General features: G+C 41.1%; 5 protein-coding genes across 5 annotated transcripts; all 5 read left to right on the top strand.

Moving 5' to 3' along the window:
- The first annotated feature begins 570 nt into the window (after positions 1-570).
- LOC147145189 (claudin-4-like) lies at positions 571-1,451 on the top strand. Its single transcript, XM_086035684.1, has one exon. It carries the CDS (start codon positions 612-614, stop codon positions 1,233-1,235), a length of 624 nt encoding a protein of 207 aa, XP_085891810.1. The 5' UTR covers positions 571-611; the 3' UTR covers positions 1,236-1,451.
- A 2,099-nt stretch (positions 1,452-3,550) lies between these two features.
- LOC147145188 (claudin-4-like) lies at positions 3,551-6,392 on the top strand. Its single transcript, XM_086035570.1, has 2 exons — positions 3,551-3,761; positions 4,686-6,392. Exons 1-2 carry the CDS (start codon positions 3,567-3,569, stop codon positions 5,127-5,129), a joined length of 639 nt encoding a protein of 212 aa, XP_085891696.1. The 5' UTR covers positions 3,551-3,566; the 3' UTR covers positions 5,130-6,392.
- Positions 6,393-8,684: 2,292 nt separating this feature from the next.
- cldnf (claudin f) lies at positions 8,685-10,550 on the top strand. Its single transcript, XM_086035563.1, has one exon. It carries the CDS (start codon positions 8,756-8,758, stop codon positions 9,497-9,499), a length of 744 nt encoding a protein of 247 aa, XP_085891689.1. The 5' UTR covers positions 8,685-8,755; the 3' UTR covers positions 9,500-10,550.
- Positions 10,551-12,738: 2,188 nt separating this feature from the next.
- Positions 12,739-14,156, top strand: LOC147145186 (claudin-4-like). The gene has a single exon (XM_086035574.1). The coding sequence runs from the start codon at positions 12,821-12,823 to the stop codon at positions 13,451-13,453; it is 633 nt and encodes a 210-aa protein (XP_085891700.1). The 5' UTR covers positions 12,739-12,820; the 3' UTR covers positions 13,454-14,156.
- Positions 14,157-19,316: 5,160 nt separating this feature from the next.
- On the top strand, positions 19,317-21,449 carry LOC147145185 (claudin-4-like). The gene has a single exon (XM_086035566.1). It carries the CDS (start codon positions 19,379-19,381, stop codon positions 20,045-20,047), a length of 669 nt encoding a protein of 222 aa, XP_085891692.1. The 5' UTR covers positions 19,317-19,378; the 3' UTR covers positions 20,048-21,449.
- Positions 21,450-22,805: the final 1,356 nt, after the last annotated feature.

The raw sequence follows: 22,805 nt of genomic DNA, 5'->3' as shown, positions 1-22,805 counted from the left end.
GAAACCCCCCGTCCCCCACCACCACAACCACCACCCAGTTTCGCGGGAAAACATACATTGAATGTTACGATATCACATATATATTGATTTTAAACGGCCCAGATGATGTATGTGGCACAGTTTGCTCTGTTGGATTGTGTTGGGATGTGCCAGTGCTGCTATTAAGAGGTGGATTAAGTCTGTCTAGTTAGCACTGAAAGCACATACCCGGTTAGGTCGTAAGCCTAACCTAACCCTTTTGCTCTTTTACTGTTCTGACTGTGAACCCAAACGTGAACTTAAAACCAATGCTTACATTCTATTTCACGCCTCATGATTTTACATTTATGTGATTTCACCGTTACGTATAACCAACGGCACTACAACATGCTCCATGATGAAAGCCAGTTTGACAGTGCTGCTCTAGAAGGAGGGGCTGAAGTCTTTTTTTAGCTCCTACAAGTGAGTCACCAGGTGACCATTTTGCACTTGCAACAGTCACCTCAAGTGATGAATCATTGCCCGGGGGCACAGCAGACAGGTGTGTTAAGTGTATAAAAGAGGCGCTCCAGCCTCGCCTGGGCATTTCTTCAAGCAGCAACACTCAAGCAAACTTCAGTTGAAATTTGGACATGGTTTCGGCGGGCTTGCAAATGCTGGGCGCCGCTCTGTGCGGCCTGGGCTGGATAGGGACCATCGTAGTGTGCGCCTTGCCCCAGTGGAGGGTGACGGCCTTCGTGGGCGGCAGCATCGTGACGGCGCAGACCACGTGGGAGGGCATCTGGATGAGCTGCGTGATCCAGAGCACGGGTCAGAGGCAGTGCAAGGTCTACGACTCCTTTCTGGCCCTGAGTTCGGATCTCCAGGCCGCCCGGGCCCTGACCATCACCTCCATCCTGCTGGGCGTGCTGGGAGTGATGCTGTGCATGGCGGGTGGCAAGTGCACCAACTGCGTGCAAGATCGGGGCACCAAGGTCAAAATCTGCGTGGCGTCCGGCGTGGTCTTCATCCTGGCGGGAGTGCTGTGCCTCATCCCCGTGTGCTGGACGGCCAACGACATCATCAGGGACTTTTACAACCCGCTGACTTCATCTTCCCAGAAGAGGGAGCTGGGGGCCGCCCTGTTCATCGGCTGGGGGGCCTCCGCCCTGCTCATCATAGGCGGCGCCCTCCTGTGCGCCAACTGCCCGCCCAAGGACGACTACCCCGTCAAGTACCCGCCTAGCCGAGCGTCCGCGCCCAAAGACTACATTTGAGGGGTGTCCAGTGTTTCATCAGCGGCGGCGCGCACATAACGGGCCACACCTGCCGACCAGAACCTGCTTGTTGACTGGAAGGAAGCCAATGTTACATTTCTCTTTAGTTGAGCATTTCCATGTTTTTATACACTCCGTTTCATTTCTTACTTTTTTTTATGATTGTATATTGTCAGCATGTGTATAGAAAGTGTCATAAAGATCATCTGTTCTTTACTATTGTGTTTTTTGTTTGTTTTTTTGCTGTATAACTATTATTGCACAATTGAAAGAAATGAAATGAAATAACTAATCTAAACTAGTGGTTCTCAAACTTTTTATTTACTTCAATTGCCACCTCAAAAACTACATGGGTCTCAAAATACCACCATATATACTCTTAAATATACTGTACCACTCCCTAAAAGTTACCTTAATACTCTTGATTTTACAAAATATTCCCTAAAAGTGACCTAAATACGTTTTAATTTATGAAATACTCCCTAAAGGTTACCTAAATATGCTTAAATCTACTGTATTAATCCCTAAAAGGTGTTTTACTACTTCAATTACCAAATATTACTTAAACCTTTTACCTACATACAGAAAATTATCTCTAAAAGTTACCGAAATCCTCTTACATTTGTTGTGGTACTCCCTAGAAATTACCGTAATACTCTTAATTTGCACAGTATTCCCTAAAAGTTACCCAAATACTCTTGACTTGATTAAATATCCCTAAAAGTTACCTAAATACACTTACATTTACGAAATACTCCATAAAATTTGGTTCACTACTACTTAAATCTGCTGAACTACTCCCTAAAAGTTACCTTAATACTCTTAAATCTACTGAAATATTGCCCAAAAGATACCCAAATATGCTTGAATCTACTTTAATACTCCCTTCATTTAGACAGAAGTAGTCCTTAGCTACATTACATTACAGTGTATCTCCACTATTTGCAGGTTACAGGGTCTGAGCCATACCACAAATTGTGAAAATCGGTAATTGACAGCGCCCCAAAAAGGTTTGTAATTGCATTTAGATGCCATAAGATGGTAGCAAAGCTTAATTTATGTCGAAATGGATGCACGTTTATGTCACAACTCATTTTAACATGCGTGTTTGACACCAAGATGCCACCTGATAGCGCCAAAACAATACTGAGTACAAAAAAAAAAAAACTGAATCAGCATGCACCATTTCCCTGCCCAGATAAGAAAGTGTAACTTGCGTCAGGAAAGCCATAAACTCTGCCAAACAAATCACGTGAGTGATTAAAGTCTGCCAATGCAATGCTAACACATAATGGGGAACGCTTTTGAGAAGCTAACGGATAGCCTTGGTGTCGAGATGTTATAACCTCTTAAGCAATGGATATTTCAAAACAAACAGTGAAGCAACACATAGGGAAATATAAAATACTCTCAGGCATATATTTTTTATCCTCTGTGATGAACGACTAATGTTATTGCGGAGTAAAGAATGCTATTTTTCTTAAAGTGGAAGTCATGTTTTTCAAGAATATGTTCTATGCAAGCCCACTAGTTGAAACAAAGCATTCTGATAAATATTGCGTTTGTGGAATAAGTGTTAATCCACTCATTTTTAGCCATCTCTGGAGGCAGCCATTTTGTCTTCTGTCGACTGAAAATGACATCACAACTGCTTACAAAGACCAATCAAATTCAAATTCGGAAAAATGTTCAGCCGTGATTGGCCGTTGTGAGCAGTTGTGATGTCATTTTTAGTCGGCGGAAAATAAAATGGCCGCCCCCAGAGATGGCTAAAACCGAGTGCATTTTGCTGCTTAACTTATATTCCACAAATGCAAAATTAATCAGAATGCCATGTGGGCCTGCTGGGAACATATTCTTGAAAAAACTATGTTTGGGTTGACTTCCGCTTTAAAATAAAAAGAACATAACTTTTGTCATTTTTTGTGGGGGTGGACTGCAACAGATTTAATGGCATTTCATTGCAACTCAATGGTGAAAGATGATTGCAATTGTTTTACGAGCGTGTCACGGAATGAAATAAGATCTCAAGGCACCAGACAAATATATTTGAATATTTCTGGTGCGCTGTGAAATTTTTATCATATAAAATATGTGCCTTAAGAACAAGAATGGGAACCTTTTGATCTTGGGAGTATTTCTGGCGGTTCAGCATCACTGAAGGTGACTAGATCTGTGTTTTTGTGTAAACTCACCACAGCCAATTGGAGGCCAGAATTGCGTTGTCACACGCCCCCCTCTGTCACCATTGCCGCTTCTCCCCCAACAAACTATAAAAACAGAAGCTCACATCTTCCCGCTCGTTTCTCTGACTGGACGTTAGCCAGCGAGATGGTGTCTCAGGGTGTTCAGATGATTGGAACCTCCATGGCAACGGTGGGATGGTTGCTGGTCATCGTGGTGTGTGCCTTGCCCATGTGGAAGGTGACGGCCTTCGTGGGAGCCAACATCATTACGGCGCAGACCGTCTGGCAGGGCCTGTGGATGAACTGCGTAGTGCAGAGCACGGGACAGATGCAGTGCAAGGTTGATGGAAATTTTCTACAATCATAGATAGCTGTGACAGAACTGAAAGTTGCACAATATTATATATATTATATATATATATATATATATATATATATTGCCTAATAGCGTAGTTGCCTATTTTGTTCTAAATGTCTGTATATTTTCAGTCACCCAGATCATGGTAATCAGCAAAAAGCTGAATCAAGGCAACTGGACTGTTTTCTGTCATTATTTTCCTTGTTTTCCCCAAACTTTAATAGTATGACAAGGCAACTGTTTTTTTTTTTTGTGGTTGGGGTGATAGTTCATGTCTGATCAAATCAGAGGATGACAAGACCATCAAGCTGTCGAAGGACAAAAGGGGCGTGAGAGAGCACAGACAATGGGCCACGACTTACCTTAATAGCATAGTTGCCTTGACCATGACCCGAATGTCCAAGATTCGAGAAACATAAAACATTAAGCAGGCACCTTGGAAATTTTATTGATATGATCATGACAGTAAGTTAAAAATGATTTAGGCAATAATGCCAGTAGGCTGACAAAACATGTATGTGCGTGTGTGTGTGTGTGTCTTTGTGTGGGCATCTGCGTCTGCATGTAGGTATATATAAGCACATTGTCTGATTTTATCAGACAGGAACAAGCTCCCCAACCACAATAAAACTGCTCCGTTATTAGTCCATAATCAGCAAGTGCCATATCATTAGCCAAGTAGTTGCCTAGTCATATTTTAACATTTGTGGGAACATACATATTATTGGAAAGGGGTTGGAAGGGAAAAATAGCATGACATTTTCATAAAAGGAAATGGCAAACATTATTTGAACGTCTTTTACTCCAATTTTCCAACATCATTGAGCCAGGGCATATATTTTACATTAAAAAAGGCTGCTCGGACTCCTCTGGATATTATTTAAGTCGTTTGAACTCTAACAAAAGGTCTACGACTCCATGCTGGCGCTTGCGCGGGACCTGCAGGCCGCCCGGGCAATGATCATCATCTCCATCCTCATCGGGATTTTCGGCGTGATGCTGTCCATCGTGGGCGGGAAGTGCACCAACTGCATGGAGGAGGAGGCCTCCAAGGCCAGGGCATCCGTCTTGGCCGGAGTCCTGTTCCTCCTATCCGGACTCCTGTGCCTCATTCCCGTGTCATGGTCGGCTCACACCATCGTCAGCAACTTCTACAACCCTCTGATCATCAAGACCCAGCGTTTCGAGCTGGGGGCGGCCTTGTATGTGGGCTGGGCGGCCACTGTGCTGCTGCTGATCGGCGGGGGGCTGCTGTGCTGCAACTGCCCCCTTGACCGCCACCAGAACCCCCGCTATGTCCCCAAATTCACCACTGTGAAGTCGGCGTCCACTTCAAGGCAATACGTGTGAAACACTGCTGATGGGACTTGGAGCTAAAAAAAAAAAAAAGTGGCATTAATGGTGAATTGATGCGTTCTACAGGGTGTATCCCACAAAAGCTGTATTCAAATTGTTAATTTGTTACATATTCACAGATTTTTTTAACCTATTCTCCCTCTTTTTATTGAAAAATTTGCCTATTTCTTATTTTATACTCTTTTGGCAATGCCATTATATGCCAGAAGATAGCACAAAAGCTCCGTCTAAGGAAAGATTAGCTCTACAGTGGTACCTTGGTTTATGGACTTAATTTATTCTGTAACTACGATTGTAACTGTTTTTTTTTTTTTTTATTTTCATATTTATAGAATGGATTATTCGCTATATTGCAAGATTTTGGGGTGATTCATTTTTAGGTAGATTTTGAAGAATAAATGCAATTTTTTTTCTTCAATAATGGGATTACGATTTGCGATTATTTTTTCAGCCATCTTGGATTTTACAAACACAAGCAATAAATATCTGTATTCCTATAAACCCCACGCCCCTTACAATTTTTATAGAACTTGATTTGATCAACTCACAATTACAAAGCAGGTCCACTGATAGTGTAGTGGTACACACGCCCGAGTGGTGTGCGGGCAGCGTGGGATGGATTCCCGCTCAGTGACGGTGTCTGTGTGTGCCCTGCGACTGGCTGGCGACCAGTTCGGGGTGTAGTCTGCCTTCGCCCATTGACGGCTGGGATAGGCTCCAGCAACTCCCCGCGACCCTGTATAGGATAAGCGGTTTGGAAGATGACATGACATGACACTTACAAAGCACAAGAAAAAATAGGTGACGTCCAAGCAGAAACACTATTTTTAGTAATGATCAAGGTTTTGTAAAACATCAAATCAATTAATTGTCAACAATATCGCTAGCTATTTTTTATTTTTAGCTTAAATTATCCAGAAACCAGTCAAATATAAATATTACAGATACTACAGTGTAGAATGTAAAGATGGCGAACCCAAGTGGACAAAAACAATACCTGCACATGTGTATAGTATTGGGTGGTCTGGAATGTAACAAACGAGGGATGGCTTTTCCATCAAATCAAGTTTCCACATTGAAATGCCATTCGACTGTTCTAGCCACTCCCCCCAAAAACACCACAATATATAATGTAATATATTTTTTTAAAGTGTTCAAAATAATGTCCTTTTGCATGATCTTCACATACTTCCTATTTGCTTTATTGTGTGTAGCTGGTGTGATTTAATCTAAATAAAGCCATCATGAATTCTTCCACTTTGGTTGCACGTGGTCACTACAAATGAGCTTCAAGCCGTTTTCATTGTGCCTTAAGTTGGGGCACCCGTGAGCTGGAGTCCATCCCGGCTGACTTTGGGGCGAGACGTGGGGGTACACCCAGGACTGGTCACCAGATGACTGCAGAACACAAAGAGACAAATTAGAGTCTTCATTGAAGCTAATTTGCTTGTTTTTTATTGTGTTGGCTGTGAAACAAAGATATACTTTTTAGCAAAAGATCAGGTTTTATTTCTCAAGTTTACCATTTTATTCTCACTAAAATTGGGACTTTGTTCCTCAAATCTGTGATTGATTATTTTCCCCCTTGAAAGTAGACCTACCAGTAATGGTAGTAAGATAAATTTCTTCTCTATACACCGTAATATGTAAAAAAAAATAATTCCCGTTTAAAAAAAACATCTTTTTCTAGAAAATGCACAAAACCGCTTTTAATTCTCTTAAATATTATACTTATTGTCTGCAAAGATTTCAACTTTTGTAAAATACAAAACTTATAAAATAAACTTTTTCTTGAAAATAAAACACTTCATAAAAGAAATTCTCTAATATAGAAATGTTTATCTCAAAAATATATATCCTTTTTCTCAACAGTAAAAATCATTCCTCAGAAGAAAATATAGTATATATAGAAAGTATTTATAGAAATATGGTTTCATTCTTGTGAAAATTAAAACTTATTTTTTTAATTCAAAAAAATATACTACTTCAATATTCTTCCTGAAAATTATGACTTTTTTTCCTTTAATATATAAAACTTGTTTTCTCAAAGCTTTGTCTCAAAATGTAAAAAATGTAAAACTTAACACTTGTTAAAAATTGTGACTTTTTTTCTGGAAAACATACAACTTTAATTCTCATTAAAAGTTTTTTTTTTTTTACATTTTTAACTGCTCTTTGACTTTGCTCATATGACTTTATGCTTGTAAAAAAACAAAAACATTTTTTTTTTAATTCTCAAAAATATACTATACCTATTTTTTGTAAGTTATTACTTTTTTTCCTCTAATGAGGATATGCTGTTTGGATAATGGATGGATGGATGATGGAAGATGGATGGATGAATGGATGGATGGATGGATGTGGATGAAGTTTTTTTTTCTCAAAAATGTCAAACCTTTTTCACAATAATCAAAATATATTCTTGTTAAAACAATTAGTTTTTTATAGACAATATAAGACTCTAATTCTTTTCTTTGTAATCCTCAAAAATATGCTACTCCCCCCACCCCCATGAAAATATCTGGTTTAAGTCTCATGAAAACGACTACTTCTTACAACTATACAACTTTTGTATAGTGGCCACAATATGGATATAATGTGCAGACAAAATCAGAAATGGGAAATCCCGGTTCAGAAAGTAAAAACCCTGACACGGTTTTATTTTAGCCACGGGTGTTGCTACTCAATCGGCAGGTAAAAAAGCTCAAGTTGATTAGAATCACCTGTGGCTCAAAACTGTGGCAGGGTTTTTACTTTCTGGGCCTTAATTTCCCATTGAAGATACCCAACCGATTCAAGACAAGGTTACAATTCGAAATTAGGGTTCCGATTCAGGGTTAGGTTTTGAAATTGAAGTTTAGAGGCAGTTGGCGTTTAAATTTGGGCAGGGTAGAGGTTTCACTGGATGAGGGTTAATATTTTGGGGATTCAAGGCCCGGGTTAGACTTTCATGTTCAGTTTCGAAAATATATACGTACGAATCATAAAATTGCTTTTGAGTTAACGAAACCCAATCAAATTGTTACACTTTTTAATGTACCGTCTGTGAATTGTATCGGTACGCATCATATATACAGGCTTTGGATAACTTTTACATGTTACATATTAATGAACATGACAAAAGCTTCAACTGTACCCTATTGATTTGAATAATAACCCCATGGAATCGAACCGAATCAAATAGTACCATAGATGCGAAACGATTATCTTTTACTGGAGGGATGCACACCACTAATAGACATATATGCGATGTTTTTTTCCAGAACTGTCCAACTTTTGGCAGCTAGCCACTCTAAAAAAATAGGTCCACTAGACTTTCTTCTACTATTTCAAATTCTATGACACTGATTTGGTGGAAACATGTAACCTGCTACTTAAATAAGACTACCAAGCTGGAATCTTCTGCATCACGGAGTCATAAACACCCATGGTGCGCATACGAAAACACGTTTTTCTCTCAGTGCCGCTCCTTTGACTGTGAGAGGAGAATCCGGTTTGGCGAGAATAACTCACCTGACGACCGCGATTGAGGAACCGCCCCCCACCCAGTCGTCGAGAGAAAGACAGAGGCAGCCGCTGGCTTCCGAACGTCGATCAGTCCAGTACGCAGTCTCTTGGCCATGGGGAAGATCGGCAAGGAGACGGCGGGTCAGATCATCAGTTTCATCGGGCTGGTAGGGGTGGCGGTGACCACCGGCATCCCCATGTGGAGGGTCACCTCCTTCATTGGCGCCAACATCGTGACGGGCCAGATCGTGTGGGACGGGCTGTGGATGAACTGCGTGATGCAGAGCACGGGCCAGATGCAGTGCAAGCTCAACGAGTCGGTGATGAGGCTGACCCCGGATCTGCAGGCGGCCCGGGCGCTGGTCATCATCTCGCTGGTCTTCGGATTCATCGGCTTCATGATCACCTTCATCGGCGCCAAGTGTACCAGCTGCCTGAAGAAGGACGCCTCCATGGCCAAGGTGGTAATCATCGGCGGCTGCCTGATCATCCTGGCCGCCGTGTTGGTCCTAATCCCGGTCACGTGGTCGGCCACCATCACCATCACCGACTTCCAGAACCCCTTAACCATCAACACGCAGCGGCGGGAGATCGGGGCGTCCATCTACATCGGCTGGGGGTCCGCCGCCATCCTCCTGGTGGGCGGCATCATCCTCACCACCTCGTGCCCGCCGCAGAGGCCCATGTACGGATACCCCGGCTACCAGGCGCCGTACGGGTCCGCGTACGGCAACGGGTCCGCGTACGCCCCTGTTTACGCGCCGCCCTCCAGCCAGCCCTACACGCCCAGTGGCTCGTATTATCCCGCTAAACCGTACGCGGCGCCCACCGGATACTCGGCACGGCAGTACATTTAAACAGCGGACCCAAAAACAGACTGCAGACCGTATCTTTCTAGTCCTGCTGACACTATCAAAACTGTGCCAAGACACACACTGAAGATTGTATGTATTCTACTGTAAAATGAGTGGAATGTGGCATTATTGTGAGAATGGGTTCAAAGGACTGGACATTTTCTGGTAAATTGGGGAATTTTGGTAATGCAGTGGACCTCAGCACATTAGTGGATTCGCCTATTTGCAGATTATTGGCGGTAACCTATTCTCCGTTATTCATGGAAACACTCACTCATTCGTGGTATCTATTTCATCATCCAACCCACTTATTTACATTTTTGGCATTATTCCAAATGGAGGGGAAAGAAAATACCCCAAAATATAATTTTTCTCGTGGCAAAAAATAGACTTGTAACTCAATAAAAGTTAGAGCACGTAAATTAAGGTGCCACTGAAATTGCCTGAAATCAGATTTTTTTAGTTGGGGTTATAGTAAAATATACATTGGATACTTGCAGCTCAGCATCCGTGAATTCAACTATTGACTGATTTAAAAATATATATTTCAAAAATAGTATTTTTGGCGGGGTGTTACGAGCTGATCCCTGTTCTTCGGGGAAAATGGAAAACGGTTTATCCCCATTTTTTCACGAATTTGGTTATTTAAAAAAACTTTTTTTTCAATGCATTTATAATGGGTGTCAATCATACACAGATTTTCGGTATTCGGAGGCCGGCCCCTGTCCCTATCCCCCATTAGAAGCTGGGGTCCACTGTATTTATTTATTTATTTTTTTAATTTATAATGGAATGTGTTTCACCTTTGAAAATTCCTGGAATTTTTCAGCCCAAATAGTGCGTGCATTTACACCTACGGACAATTGAATTTAGTCTTCAATGAACCAAACATTTATGTTTTGAAACTGTGGCATCATCTAAATGCCCGTTTGCACTGGAGTTGACCATTTTTCTGCATGTAATTATCCCAATTTAAAAAAAAAAATTTTTTGTACATGTGATCTGTTGATTTTGTGTAAATAACTCTGAATGTGTAATAAAATATTTGACCAGACCTCTTTTGTGACAAAGACAATTTCTTGACAGAATTTGCTGTAATTTATGATATTTTATAAAATGATATGCATTATTGTTTCAGTTAAAGTGATATTGTGGGTAATAGCTAAATTTGCACATTCCCATTTTATATTTTTGTGTGGTTGATGTTCATACTAGATGTTTTTTTAAAGGGAAAGTCAACCCAAACATTTATTTTCAATATGTTCTATGCAGACCCACTAGTTGAAATACGTCATTCTGATTAATATTGAGTTTGTGGAACATGAGTTAAGCAGCAAAATCCACACGTTTTTAGCCATCTCAGAGGGCGACCACTTTGTCACTTATGTCAACTGAAAATGACATCACAACTGCTCACAACGACCAATCACGGCTGACCTGTTTTCTGAAGCTGAGCCATGATTGGTCGTTCCCTGAGCCCTGAGTAGTTGTGATGTCACTTTCAGTCGACAGAAGTGACAAAATGGCCGCCCTCTGAGATGGCTTGATTTTGCTGCTTAACTCATATTCTACAAACGCAATATTAATCAGAATGTCTTGTTTCAATTAGTGGGCCTGCATAGAACATATTCCTGAAAAAAAATGTTTGAGTTGACTTCCACATTAATTAATCAGGAGTTACTTACCATTTACTCAACACTTGAGTAGTTTTTCACCGAATAGGCTATTTTTACTCAAGTAATAAGTTGGAGGGCTACTTTTCAGTTTATTTGAGTCATATTATTCTTGGGTATTTGGGGCTACTCTACACATGTGCACTGTGTAGAAAATTGAATTTGTGTCAGTGTTTTAATAATTCATTTTTTGTATGTCTTGTTTAAACACATTATTATTAGGTTTCCCCAGAGGCCTTGTGTAGAGTAGCCCCAAATACCCAAGAATATGTAAATAGTTTCTTCTACAACTATCCATCCATCCATTATCCAAACCGCAAATCCTCACGAGAGTCGCGGGCGTGCTGGAGCCTTTCCCAGCTGTCATCGGGCCACCCTGAAATGGTTGCCAGCCAGTCTTCAACAACTATATTTTTTAATGTCTGGGATGAAATTTGAACATATGTAGATAGTTGGAGGAAGTCAGGTTTTCTTTTTTTTAATGAAAAAAAACAAAACAAGACCTGTATGAAGTCACATTTGGAATAGCATATCAGTGAGTACAATGCAGGCATTTTGCATTTACACATTCCGGAAGTCTAGTTTCTACACTTAAGCCCACGTTGATACAAACACGTTATTGTTATGAATTTCTTGGTATGTTTCTCCTATGAATTTACACGTCATCAAACGTGTGTGATTTTTTTGAATAGACTTTGTCTTTGACAGCCCAAATCACGCCCTTAAGGAAGAAATTCATTGGAGTGAAGTCTGTTAATTGTCGTGGCCATTTAACTAAATATATAAGTATATCGCCACTGTCATGTGAAAAACAAGTATGTCCCTCCTTTTCAATTCTCATATTTTTACGTGAATGGTGTTTCCGTGTTACAGACATCGCATTAACGTGAACATTTTTTGAAAATTCCCAAATTGGACATAAGCGTTTTTCACAGGACAGCGACGATATGAAATATTTTCTAAACAAAGAAAAAATTAATTCATAAAGAAGAAAATGGTAAAAAACTTGATATAACATACGTTTTTTTAGCCTGATAGCATAATTGCTAAAAAAGTCTTTTTTAACTTACAGCTACAGTATCAATTAAAAAAAATACCAATGTGCTTGTGAAAACTTTTCTTTTTTCTTGTTTTACCAAAACAAATATGACCTAGGCAACTATGCTATTAGGCAAACGAACTATTTTTGCACCACCATAAGGAATAAAAAAAAAAAGAAGAATTTAAAGCTAAAACACTCTTTTGTAGTGATCCGCTCAAACGGGTCCACTTCCACAACAAGGCCATCACACTCCTCCCTGATATTACCGCACCTCAAAAGTTTGTCACTTTGAAAACCGAAAGTGGGTGACGACCCACCAATCAGGTGTCAGAGCGTCGTTTGAATCAAGACTGCTTTCTCATTTACATGAAGTGACGGAGGAACTGATGTTTATCTCGTCGAAACTCCTTGGTCCTCTGTGAGGAATCTGGTCAGGCAGGTTCAGCCCGCCGGTTTCAGTTAAAACTTGGGCTCCAAGACTCCGCCCCACATAGGGTTGGTAATCCTTAAAACCAATTCGAACACTCCAAGCAGATTATTCTTCGTCCTCAGCGACTTGTTCAGCTCCTGTGTCCTGCTTGTGAGAAACCTAAGCACAAAGACGTGGTCATGGTGTCGCTGGGCCGCCAGATGCTGGGCTTCATCCTGGCCATCATCGGCTTCTTGGGGACCATCATCGTTTGCGCCCTTCCCATGTGGAAGGTAACCGCCTTCATCGGCGCCAACATCGTGACGGCGCAGGTCATCTGGGAGGGTTTGTGGATGAACTGTGTCATGCAGAGCACAGGTCAGATGCAGTGCAAGATCTACGACTCGCTGCTGGCCCTTCCCCAGGACCTGCAGGCTGCCCGGGCCCTGGTGGTCATCGCCATCATCGTGGCTGGCTTCGGCATCATCTTGGGGATCGCCGGAGGGAAGTGTACCAACTTTGTGGAGGACAAGACGGCCAAAGCCAAGGTGGCGATCGCGGCAGGCGTGGTTTTCATCTGCGCCGGAGTCCTGGTCCTCATCCCCGTGTGCTGGTCGGCCAACACCATCATCCGGGATTTCTACAACCCAATCCTGACCAACCCTCAGAGGAGGGAGCTGGGCGCCGCCCTCTACATCGGCTGGGGTACGGCGGCCCTGCTCCTCTTGGGCGGGGCTCTTCTGTGCAGCTCGTGCCCACCCAAGGACGGACCCGAGTACCCGGTCAAGTATTCGGGCGCAAGATCCACAGCCACCAGTCGGGCCTACGTCTGAGGACCGACCCTGGCCAGGAAAAGACTTTGAAGTACAATCGAACCTCGGTTCAAGGACAACCCCGTTCATGGACAAGTCGATTTTCCGACAAATTTTGCTCCGGTTTTCGACCCATGCTTTCATCACGGCATCCGCTCGGAACAATCAGTTGTGCTTTCTCTTTTTGTTTTTTTGCTCTAAAATGGCCCATCAGTCGGACTCCAAAAAGTAAACCGTCGCCAAACATGAGAATTGTGTTTGTGCTTCTGATCCCACTCTGCACTTTGGTTTGGTAAAATCTTTATAACAGAGTGTGTTGACCTTTATTTTTGTCATTCTTCTTAACTAAACCCATAAAAACAACACAAATATAATTTGGTTCTGGGGCTGGAATGGATGAATTCTATTTTCCTTCAGTTTTGGAACAAATTAAGTTTGTGAACAAAGGTTTGACTATTCTTTCCTCAACCTCGTGTGTGTTTCCACCGAAACCAACTTTTGGCAAGAATTCCACATTTTATGGCGTGAAATCTGCCTCAGGACTGAGCTCTAATTTTTATCAATATTGTACCAAAAAACTAACAACAACTACAATGGGAAGCTATTTGTACAGCCACATCTTATCTTGTGAATGTGTTTTGTGTATAAAATGTTCTTCTTTCATGATCATTTTTTTTTTTTTACCAATTTTACTGATATTTAATAAATCATTTACTTACAGTGACATCATTTTGTCAATGTCCTTTTTCCACTAAATCAGAATCAGAATTCCAGTCACCTTTAATGGCCAAGTATGTTGAAACACATTGGAATCACTCTAGTACCATAAAAAAACAACATATAGGACATACAGAACTCACAAATTTACAAAATATAGAGAATCATTAAGTAAGATAAAGTGCGTAATCGTGCTGTAATACTGATAACATGGTTGCGGATGACACAATTTCTTCACGTCATCATATATATTTTTATTTACTGCCAGTGCTTTCTTTGATTGCCAGGCTTTGTCAGTTTATATTGAAGTAGATCACCGAGGTGTAGGTCCAGAAGAGGTGGAATGTGAATTGTTCTTCCAGCAAGATGTTCAACCAGTTCAGCCGGTTGCACCACGTCGGCATCCTTGTGAAACCTTTGCACCAAACTAGATCAGGGGTCACCGACCTTTTTTGAAGATGAGAGCTATTTGATGCCACCTCTTTGATAAACACTATTAAAATAAAACAAATGTTCATATTACCTTTAATTAGATGTTATTAAAATTTTTTACTTCCTTTTTTTTATGTGATTCTGCTTACCACATTTCTTAAACGATTTTCACCATTCCACCTTCAATATATTCCAAAATTTCATGTCTTGTGGGCTATTATTTTTCCCATTCTAAAAAAAAAAAAAGAATTTCACACAATCACCCCCACCCCGAAATTTTTTTAAAATCCCCATTAATTCCCAAAGAAACATTCAACAGGGCAGATTTAAATCAGTCCCGTTCCAAATTCAAAATGTTCAGCTCATTCAATTCACCTTGGGAATGATTTTCAACTACAGGAAATTCCCACATAACAAAACTTACACATTTTCACCAACATTTGCACATTTTTCACCAAACTCAATCCACACATGCCATATCTTTCAATATCATTCCATATTATTGCACATCTTTCACAAACATATTGACAATAGCATTATCATTCCACAGTTTCAAATATATTTCTTTTTTTCTTTCTTTTTTTCTTAGCAATACCATTCCATGCTATACATACATACGGCTGTGGTCATAGCTCCTCAGTGTTCTGTAGAAGTAATATTAGTCAATCTTAGCAGGTGAGAAAGAATATATGTCTATGAGCATTGTTTTATTGTCCGACTACATGTTCTGCTGCACCGTTTATGTTCAAATATCTATTCAATGTTTTTTTTTTCTGTTTTGTTGGAGGTATTTATTTACTGCTTTATTATCGTTCCACCAACCCCAGAGTTTCAAAACTACATCTTATATTATCTATTGTACGCCAGGAAAGAAATTGCTCAGTTCCGGCTTGGTGGACACTTTTAGTTTCAGTCAAATGAGTTCCTCATGTCAGACTGAAAACATCCGTCCACAAAAGTTCCAGTATGAATCAGTCTTTCAGCTGTTTCACTTGACCTGGCTGTCATTGCAGCATGACACGCAGTTTTATCACGTGAACACACCCTGAACTCACCGTTGCATTCTTTTTGTGGCATGCACGTTAATGCCTCAGGCAAGTCAGGTACTAATTACGTTTACGCTGATTACAAAAGTAGCACTTTCGACATAAATTTCCTCATTAAGTGCTTATCAAACCTTTCAGTTAACATTGCGTAAAGTGATTTTTTGCCACAAAACAAAATTTACATCGACAATATTTCAGGTTGCCTCTCACATCAATTTTGTAAACAATACAGATGTGCCTAATTTTTCATACCAACTCATAACATTTTATGTACATTTACACACGTTAGAGTGACACTTTTCTGCTGAGGTCTATATTGTACATGAGTATCATTAATTTGTGTTTTAATTTATTGCTTTCACTGTCTTTGTTGTTGTATTATTGTATTATTGTACAGTATTATGTTCATGTAAAGCTGTTAGGAAAATGCGCTCATTTAAAAAAAGTTGTATTATATTGTATTGTATTGTATTGTTTTGTATTGTTTTGTATTGTTTTGTATTGTATTAAGTGTTAGGTGTGACAAAGTCTCTAAATTGTCAGTTTATGGAAACACATATCAATATTCAATCAGACTTGATTTATATAGGACTTTTGATACATTAAAATGTAGCACAAAGTGCTTTACACAAGAAGATATAAATTATTTTTATTATGGGCAAAACTAGTGAAACTCAAAAATACAATTGAACCAAAAATACAATTGTCATTTTTGTTAAAGATTCTACATCAGTGATTCTCAAAGTGCAGTATGGGCTCGCTCGAATGGTACCCATAAAGAATTACTGGCACAAGTACAGTTCAATTGTATTTAACTCAGTACAGTGGTACCTCTACTTAAGAACGTCTCTTCAAACAAAATGTTCAAGTTTCGAAACGCCTCAACAGGAAAATTGCTTCTTGTTACGAAATAAATTTCAAGATACGAAAGGTAAAAATACAGTATGGGCTGCTACTCGCAGCGCCGGAGTTTTCTGAACGCAACATACTCATAGCTGCTCTGCCATTGGCTGTTACCTAGCATTTTCCTGGAATCCCATTGGCTGAGAGGGACCTCTACCGTATGTGTCTATGTGTGTAGACAGACAGGTAGATTGATATAAGGTAGATAGTTATATATGTGATAGATATGTCTATACAGGGTCCTCGTCATTCACCCCACTGTACTGTACAGCAGTGTTTTTGAAACTTTTTTGAGTCAAGGCACATTTATTTCATTGAAAAAAAATGAAATAAATGTCCCGCGGCACACCAGCAGCTGAAATTGTGAAAAAAAAAGCTTATTTTAACAATAAGTGTTATATTGTTTATATAAGCATTTTTTAACATTGAAGAATGACATTATATTATCATGTCTTGAATAGGAATTAAATAAACACATAGAAAAAAGTATTTTATAATGTTTCATATTGCTACTTACACAGTGTGAAACATGGGCCTGTTTGGATAAACATGTGTCACTAATTCGCTTGTCTCTAAACAGAGACAATTAGCTACCTGCTGCTGCTGCTACCACCTGCTGGTATGGAAGAGTACTACAATGTAATAAACACATGATTACGCTGCTACGGCGCTAGACCGCACAGGCACACAAATTAGATAATTTCCCACGGCACACCTGACAATATCTCACACAGTTTGAAAAACACAGCTGTACAGCATTTAATACGATACAATACATTACAATTTTATTTATATAGCGCATTTCATAACAGCTGGAGCTGTAACAAATCACTTTACAAACAATAAACAATAAATAAATAATAATAAATAACAAATAATAATAATAAATAATAATAATCAACCAATTCAGGGTGTCCCCCGCCTACTGCCTGAAGACAGCTGGGGGGTGATCACACAATTATCTGTAGAGATTAGCGGTTAAAGCATGAAGTGTTGATGCTTTCCTTCAAATTATGCCTAAATAGATTGGTGCTTCGGTGAAAGCAAAGAAACATGAGGGACATCTAGTGGACAAAAGAAATCAAATCAGTGTAAGAATAAAACATTCCCTCACTCCTCTCTTTCAGCAATAATAGTATTTAATAAAGCGGAAGTCAACAAAAACATATTTTTTACAAGAATATGTTCCCAGCAGGCCCACCAGTTGAAACACGGCATTCTTATTAATTTTGCGTTTGTGGAATATAAGTTAAGTAGCAAAATGTACTCGTTACTAGCCATCTCCGGGGGCGGCCATTTTGTCTTCTGTCGACTGAAAATGACATCACAACTGCTCACAGCGACCAATCATGGGTGACCTGTTTTCTGAAACTGAGCCATTTTCAGTCGACAGAAGACAAAATGGCTGCCCCCTGAGTTGGCTAAAAACGAGTGGATTAACACTTATTCTACAAACGCAATATTTATCAGAATGCATTGTTTCAACTAGTGGGCTTGCATGGAACATAATGTTTGCGTTGACTTCCCCTTCAAATATATATTTTTTTAAAGAAGACCATCCATCCATTAGCTGAACCGCTTTATCCTCGTGAGGGTCCCCTGGTTCCTGGAGCCTATCCTAGCTTCCGGTAGTAGGCGGGGTACACCCTGAATTGATTGCCAGCCAATCGCAGGGCACACAAACAAACAAACAAACAAACGCTCACAGTCATACCTAGGGCCAATTTAGAGTGTCCAATTAACCTACCATGCATGTTTTTGGAATGTGGAAGGAAACCAGAGTACCCATAGACACGGGGAAAACATGCAAACTCCACACGGGAAGGCCGGGGCCGGATTCAAACCCATAATCTCTGCGCTGTGAGGCGGACGTGCAAACTAGACTGTTTGTGTTAATTTAGCTAGTAAATGTTGCCACAAAAAAAAGTTTATTTTATAAATAAAGTAAATATGCTGGACGTGTGCATCTTTATTATAACGGAACTACTTGTGAACAGAAACAACAAAAGGACAATGGGCAGGGATGTAGTTACATGTTTTTTCTGTAAAATGAATAATTTCTCCACAGTAGAACGTTTTAGGTAGCTCCTCTTCTGAAGGCATATATATTACATCTTAACAGCTTGTCTTCTTGTCTTCTTGTGGACGCGCGCATTTCTTGAAGCACGTCTGTATTTATGTTATTATTTTGAGGAACGTGTGGACATGGTCTTAAACTGTCCACTGGAAGTTTAATATGGCCGCTGATGGCAAGGAATTCTATGAGGATCTGAAAAAAAAAAGGTTGCTTTCAATGAAAAATGTACTGGGCCCTAAGCCATACGAAAATGTGGTTACACAAAATGTTGAAACTTTGGGCACAGTTGCACCTAGAGGTTTACGGTACTCACTTTTGTTGCCAGCTGTTTTGACATGAATGGCTGCGTGTTGGCTTATTTTGAGGGGATAGTAAATTTACACTTTGATTCAAGCTCTACGCTGAGTATTTTGCATTGGAGCAAGGTGTCACTTCCTCAGTGATGTCTCATGAAACGATTTAATCAAATATTTGCAAAAATGCGAGGGGTATGCTCACTGTGTAGACACTTTCCGATTATATACTTTGTTGACTTTGTGTCTCTTTGTTGTGAGTCTGGAGCGGACTGAGTAACCCAATCCTCGGTGCAGAGGAATAACAATAACACCCTTGACAAAGAATCTTGAATGGCAGGTCTTCTTTTGTGCAGGCCTCTGATGCGTCCTCGACTTTCCCGCCTCCCATTATGTGTCTGCGCCGCATTCGGGCAGCCGATCCACTTCTCACATCATCTTCTCACCGAGCTCTCTGAGGCGCCACCTCACCGCCGCCATGCCCTCCATGGGCATGCAGATGGCCGGCTGCGCCCTGGGCCTCCTGGGCTGGATCGGGGTGCTGATCGCGTGCGCCTCGCCCATGTGGCGCGTCACCGCCTTCGTCGGCAGCAGCATCGTCACGTCGCAGATCATGTGGGAAGGCTTGTGGATGAGCTGCGTGGTCCAGAGCACGGGGCAGATGCAGTGCAAGGTCTACGACTCCATGCTGGCCCTGAGCCAAGACCTCCAGGCCGCCCGGGCCCTGATGGTGGTCTCCATCATCGTCGGGCTCGCCGGTGTTCTGGTGGCCTTCGCCAGCGGGAAGTGTACCAGCTTTATCCCGGACAAAAGAGCCAAAGCGAGGGCGTCGGTGGCCGGCGGGGTTCTTCTGATCATCAGCGGCTTCCTCTGCATCATCCCGGCGTCCTGGACCGCCAGCATCATCATCAGGAACTTCTACAACCCCACCGTGGTGGACGCCCAGAAGAGGGAGCTGGGGGCTTCGCTCTACATCGGCTGGGGGGCGGGGGGGCTTTTGCTGCTAGGAGGGGCACTCCTGTGTGCCAGCTGCCCCCCCAAGAGGGACGAGGCACCATCCGGGAACTACTTGATGGACAGGTCCATAGGAGTGTACAGCAAACCCGACTCGACGGGCTCGTACACGCCGACAAAAACGTACATTTGAGACGAATCAAGTAAAAGCTTCAAAAGGGCAACATGAAGGAAAAAGACGGATGAAGATGGTCGCTGTCTGACATGATTTATTTTGTTGATATTGAATTATTGTTTGTGTACAGGCAGGTGCAAAAGTAGGTGGCTGTTTTGATTCAGAAATAATTTTGCTGAAATTGCTGGCCTTTACATATGTGCGTTCCTGTCATCTAGAGGTGTGGAGCTCTTTTGCTGTTGCTTGGTGTACTTCTCTTTTGAATTTACACGTCATCAACAGTAGGCGGTTTTCGTGAATATACTTCATCTTTGACACCCAAAAGAATAAATCCATTGGGGTGAGGTCAGTAATAAAGAACTCAGTATAACTCTTATAACCTATTTTTGCTCCCGTGTATAATTCGGACGTTGAATGGACAGTTATGACAATTTCTCGTTTTACTTCTGTGGGCTATTGTTCAGGATGTCGAGGTTGGATGGACAATTATGATATTTTCTCATTTTTCTTCTGTGATTTAATGTTCCGGGAGGCAGATGTTGGCTTGCTAGTTAGTTTCTCGTTTTACCCAGTGACCTACTGTTCCAGGTGTTGGACGTCAGATGACAGTAATAACACTCCCTCATTTTCCTTCTGTGGTTTACTGTTAAGAGTGACAAAGTTGGGTGGACGGTTATGAGACGTTCCAATTGTATCCGTGGGTGTTGAATGTTGGATGTGCAGGTGACATTTTCTGTGTTGAGTATCGGACATTGGCTTGAAAGTTACGACATTTTCTCATTTGACTTCTGTGACTTACTGTATTGTTCAGGGTGTCAAATTTGGATGCACAGTTATAACATGTTCTTGGTTTACTCTCTAAGCCAAGCATCGATCCCCAACCACGGGTACCGAGCCGCTTTGGCAGAAAAAAGGTTGGGGACCACTGCTCTAAGCCACTGTTCCAAATATCGGACATTGGCTGGAATATTATGACATGTTCTCATTTTATTTCTCTCTTACTATTGCGGATGTCGGACATTGGATGGACAGTTATGACATTTTCTATAGTTTCACTTCTGTGATGTTGATTGTACAGTTACAATATTTTGTCTTGTTTTTTTCTGTGAAATACAATATTTTCTTGTCTTATTCCTGTGCCTTATCTTTCAGGATGTCGAACATTGGGTGGAGAGTCATGACATTTTGTCATTTCACTTCTGTGACTTCCTGTTCCGGGTGTCAGACACTGAATGAACAGTTATGACATTTCCTCGTTTTACTCTGTCATTGAAGGGAAAAAAAATCTTGGCTGAAGATATTCACTGTCTGGCATGCTTTGACGACACTTTGTAACAGCTTTGTAGACTTGTATTCAGTATCACGAACTTATCTATGTTTGTTGGTGTTTCTCATCAGAGTAAATGAGCTCTTTTCGGTTCTCATGCCTGTTGTTTGTTGACTTCAGCTCCAGGAGAACCGGTTTGTCGGCCTCCTACACCCACCAGGAATTGTGCTCTCTCTCTCTCTCTCTCGCTCTATCTCCGCTCCGTCCATAAAGAAATATCAATCAATCAATCAATCACATTTTATTTATATAGCACTTTTCATACATAAAAATGCAACTCAAAGTGCTTTAAAACATTCAAAGCAAAACATAGAATTATCTTCAATCAAAAGAAAAGATAAATTATTTAAAAGTTGTTGAAAGCCAAACTAAAAAGGTGTGTCTTGAGCTTCCTCTTAAAAATATCAACAGTCTCTGCAGACCTGACATCCTCTGGCAGGCTATTCCAAAGGTGAGGACCAAAATGGCTGAATGCAGCCTCGCCATGCATTTTGGTCCTCACCCTTGGAATAAATAAAAGGCCGGCGCCAGAGGACCTCAGGATCCGCGAGGGCTGGTATGATAAAAGCAAATCAGATAAATAAGATGGCCCAAGACCATTAACACATTTATAAACTAATAAAAGTACTTTAAAATCGATCCTGAAACACACAGGGAGCCAATGCAGCAATTTCAAAACTGGCGTAATGTGCTCCCGCCCTCTGGTTCTCGTCAGCACCCGAGCGGCTGAATTCTGCAGTAGTTGCAGTGGTGAAATGCTCTTTTTCGGGAGGCCAGAGAGCAGGGCATTACAGTAATCTAAACGACAGGAAATAAAGGCATGCATCAGCACTTCCGCGTTAGCCTGAGAGAGAAACGGGCGGACTCTGGCGATATTCTTAAGGTGATAAAAACCAATCTTGGTTACATTTTTAATATGAGGAATAAAACTGAGCTCAGAGTCAAAAATGACGCCAAGGTTCTTCACACAGTGTGAGGGATTAAAAATGTGTAGTTTTGGTAAAAGCTTCTCTCTCTGACCTTCGGGACCGATAACTAAAACCTCAGTCTTGTCCTCATTGAGCTGTAGGAAATTATCTGCCATCCATGACTTGATATCTAAAATGCAATTTAAAAGGGTATCAATGGGTCCTGTGTCATCAGGAGACACGGCAATATACAGCTGCGTGTCATCAGCATAGCTGTGAAAGCTGATGCCGTGTCCCCTGATGACATCCCCGAGGGGAAGCATATAAAGATTAAAAAGTAAGGGGCCTAAAATCGAACCTTGAGGAACCCCACATTTAATTTCATGAGTTTTAGAGGAACAAGTATCCATACTTACAAAGAAATATCGGTCTGTGAGATAGGAATAAAACCAGTCAAAAACAGTACCAGAGATGCCCACTAGATTTTTAAGTCTATTTAATAAAATTTGGTGATCTACTGTATCAAAAGCAGCGCTTAGAT

Source organism: Filicampus tigris, chromosome 7 (assembly GCF_054856515.1).
Source record: "Filicampus tigris isolate MCC_2025a chromosome 7, RoL_Ftig_1.0, whole genome shotgun sequence".
Lineage (NCBI taxonomy): Eukaryota > Metazoa > Chordata > Actinopteri > Syngnathiformes > Syngnathidae > Filicampus > Filicampus tigris.
This window is presented reverse-complemented; position numbering and strand designations above follow the sequence as displayed.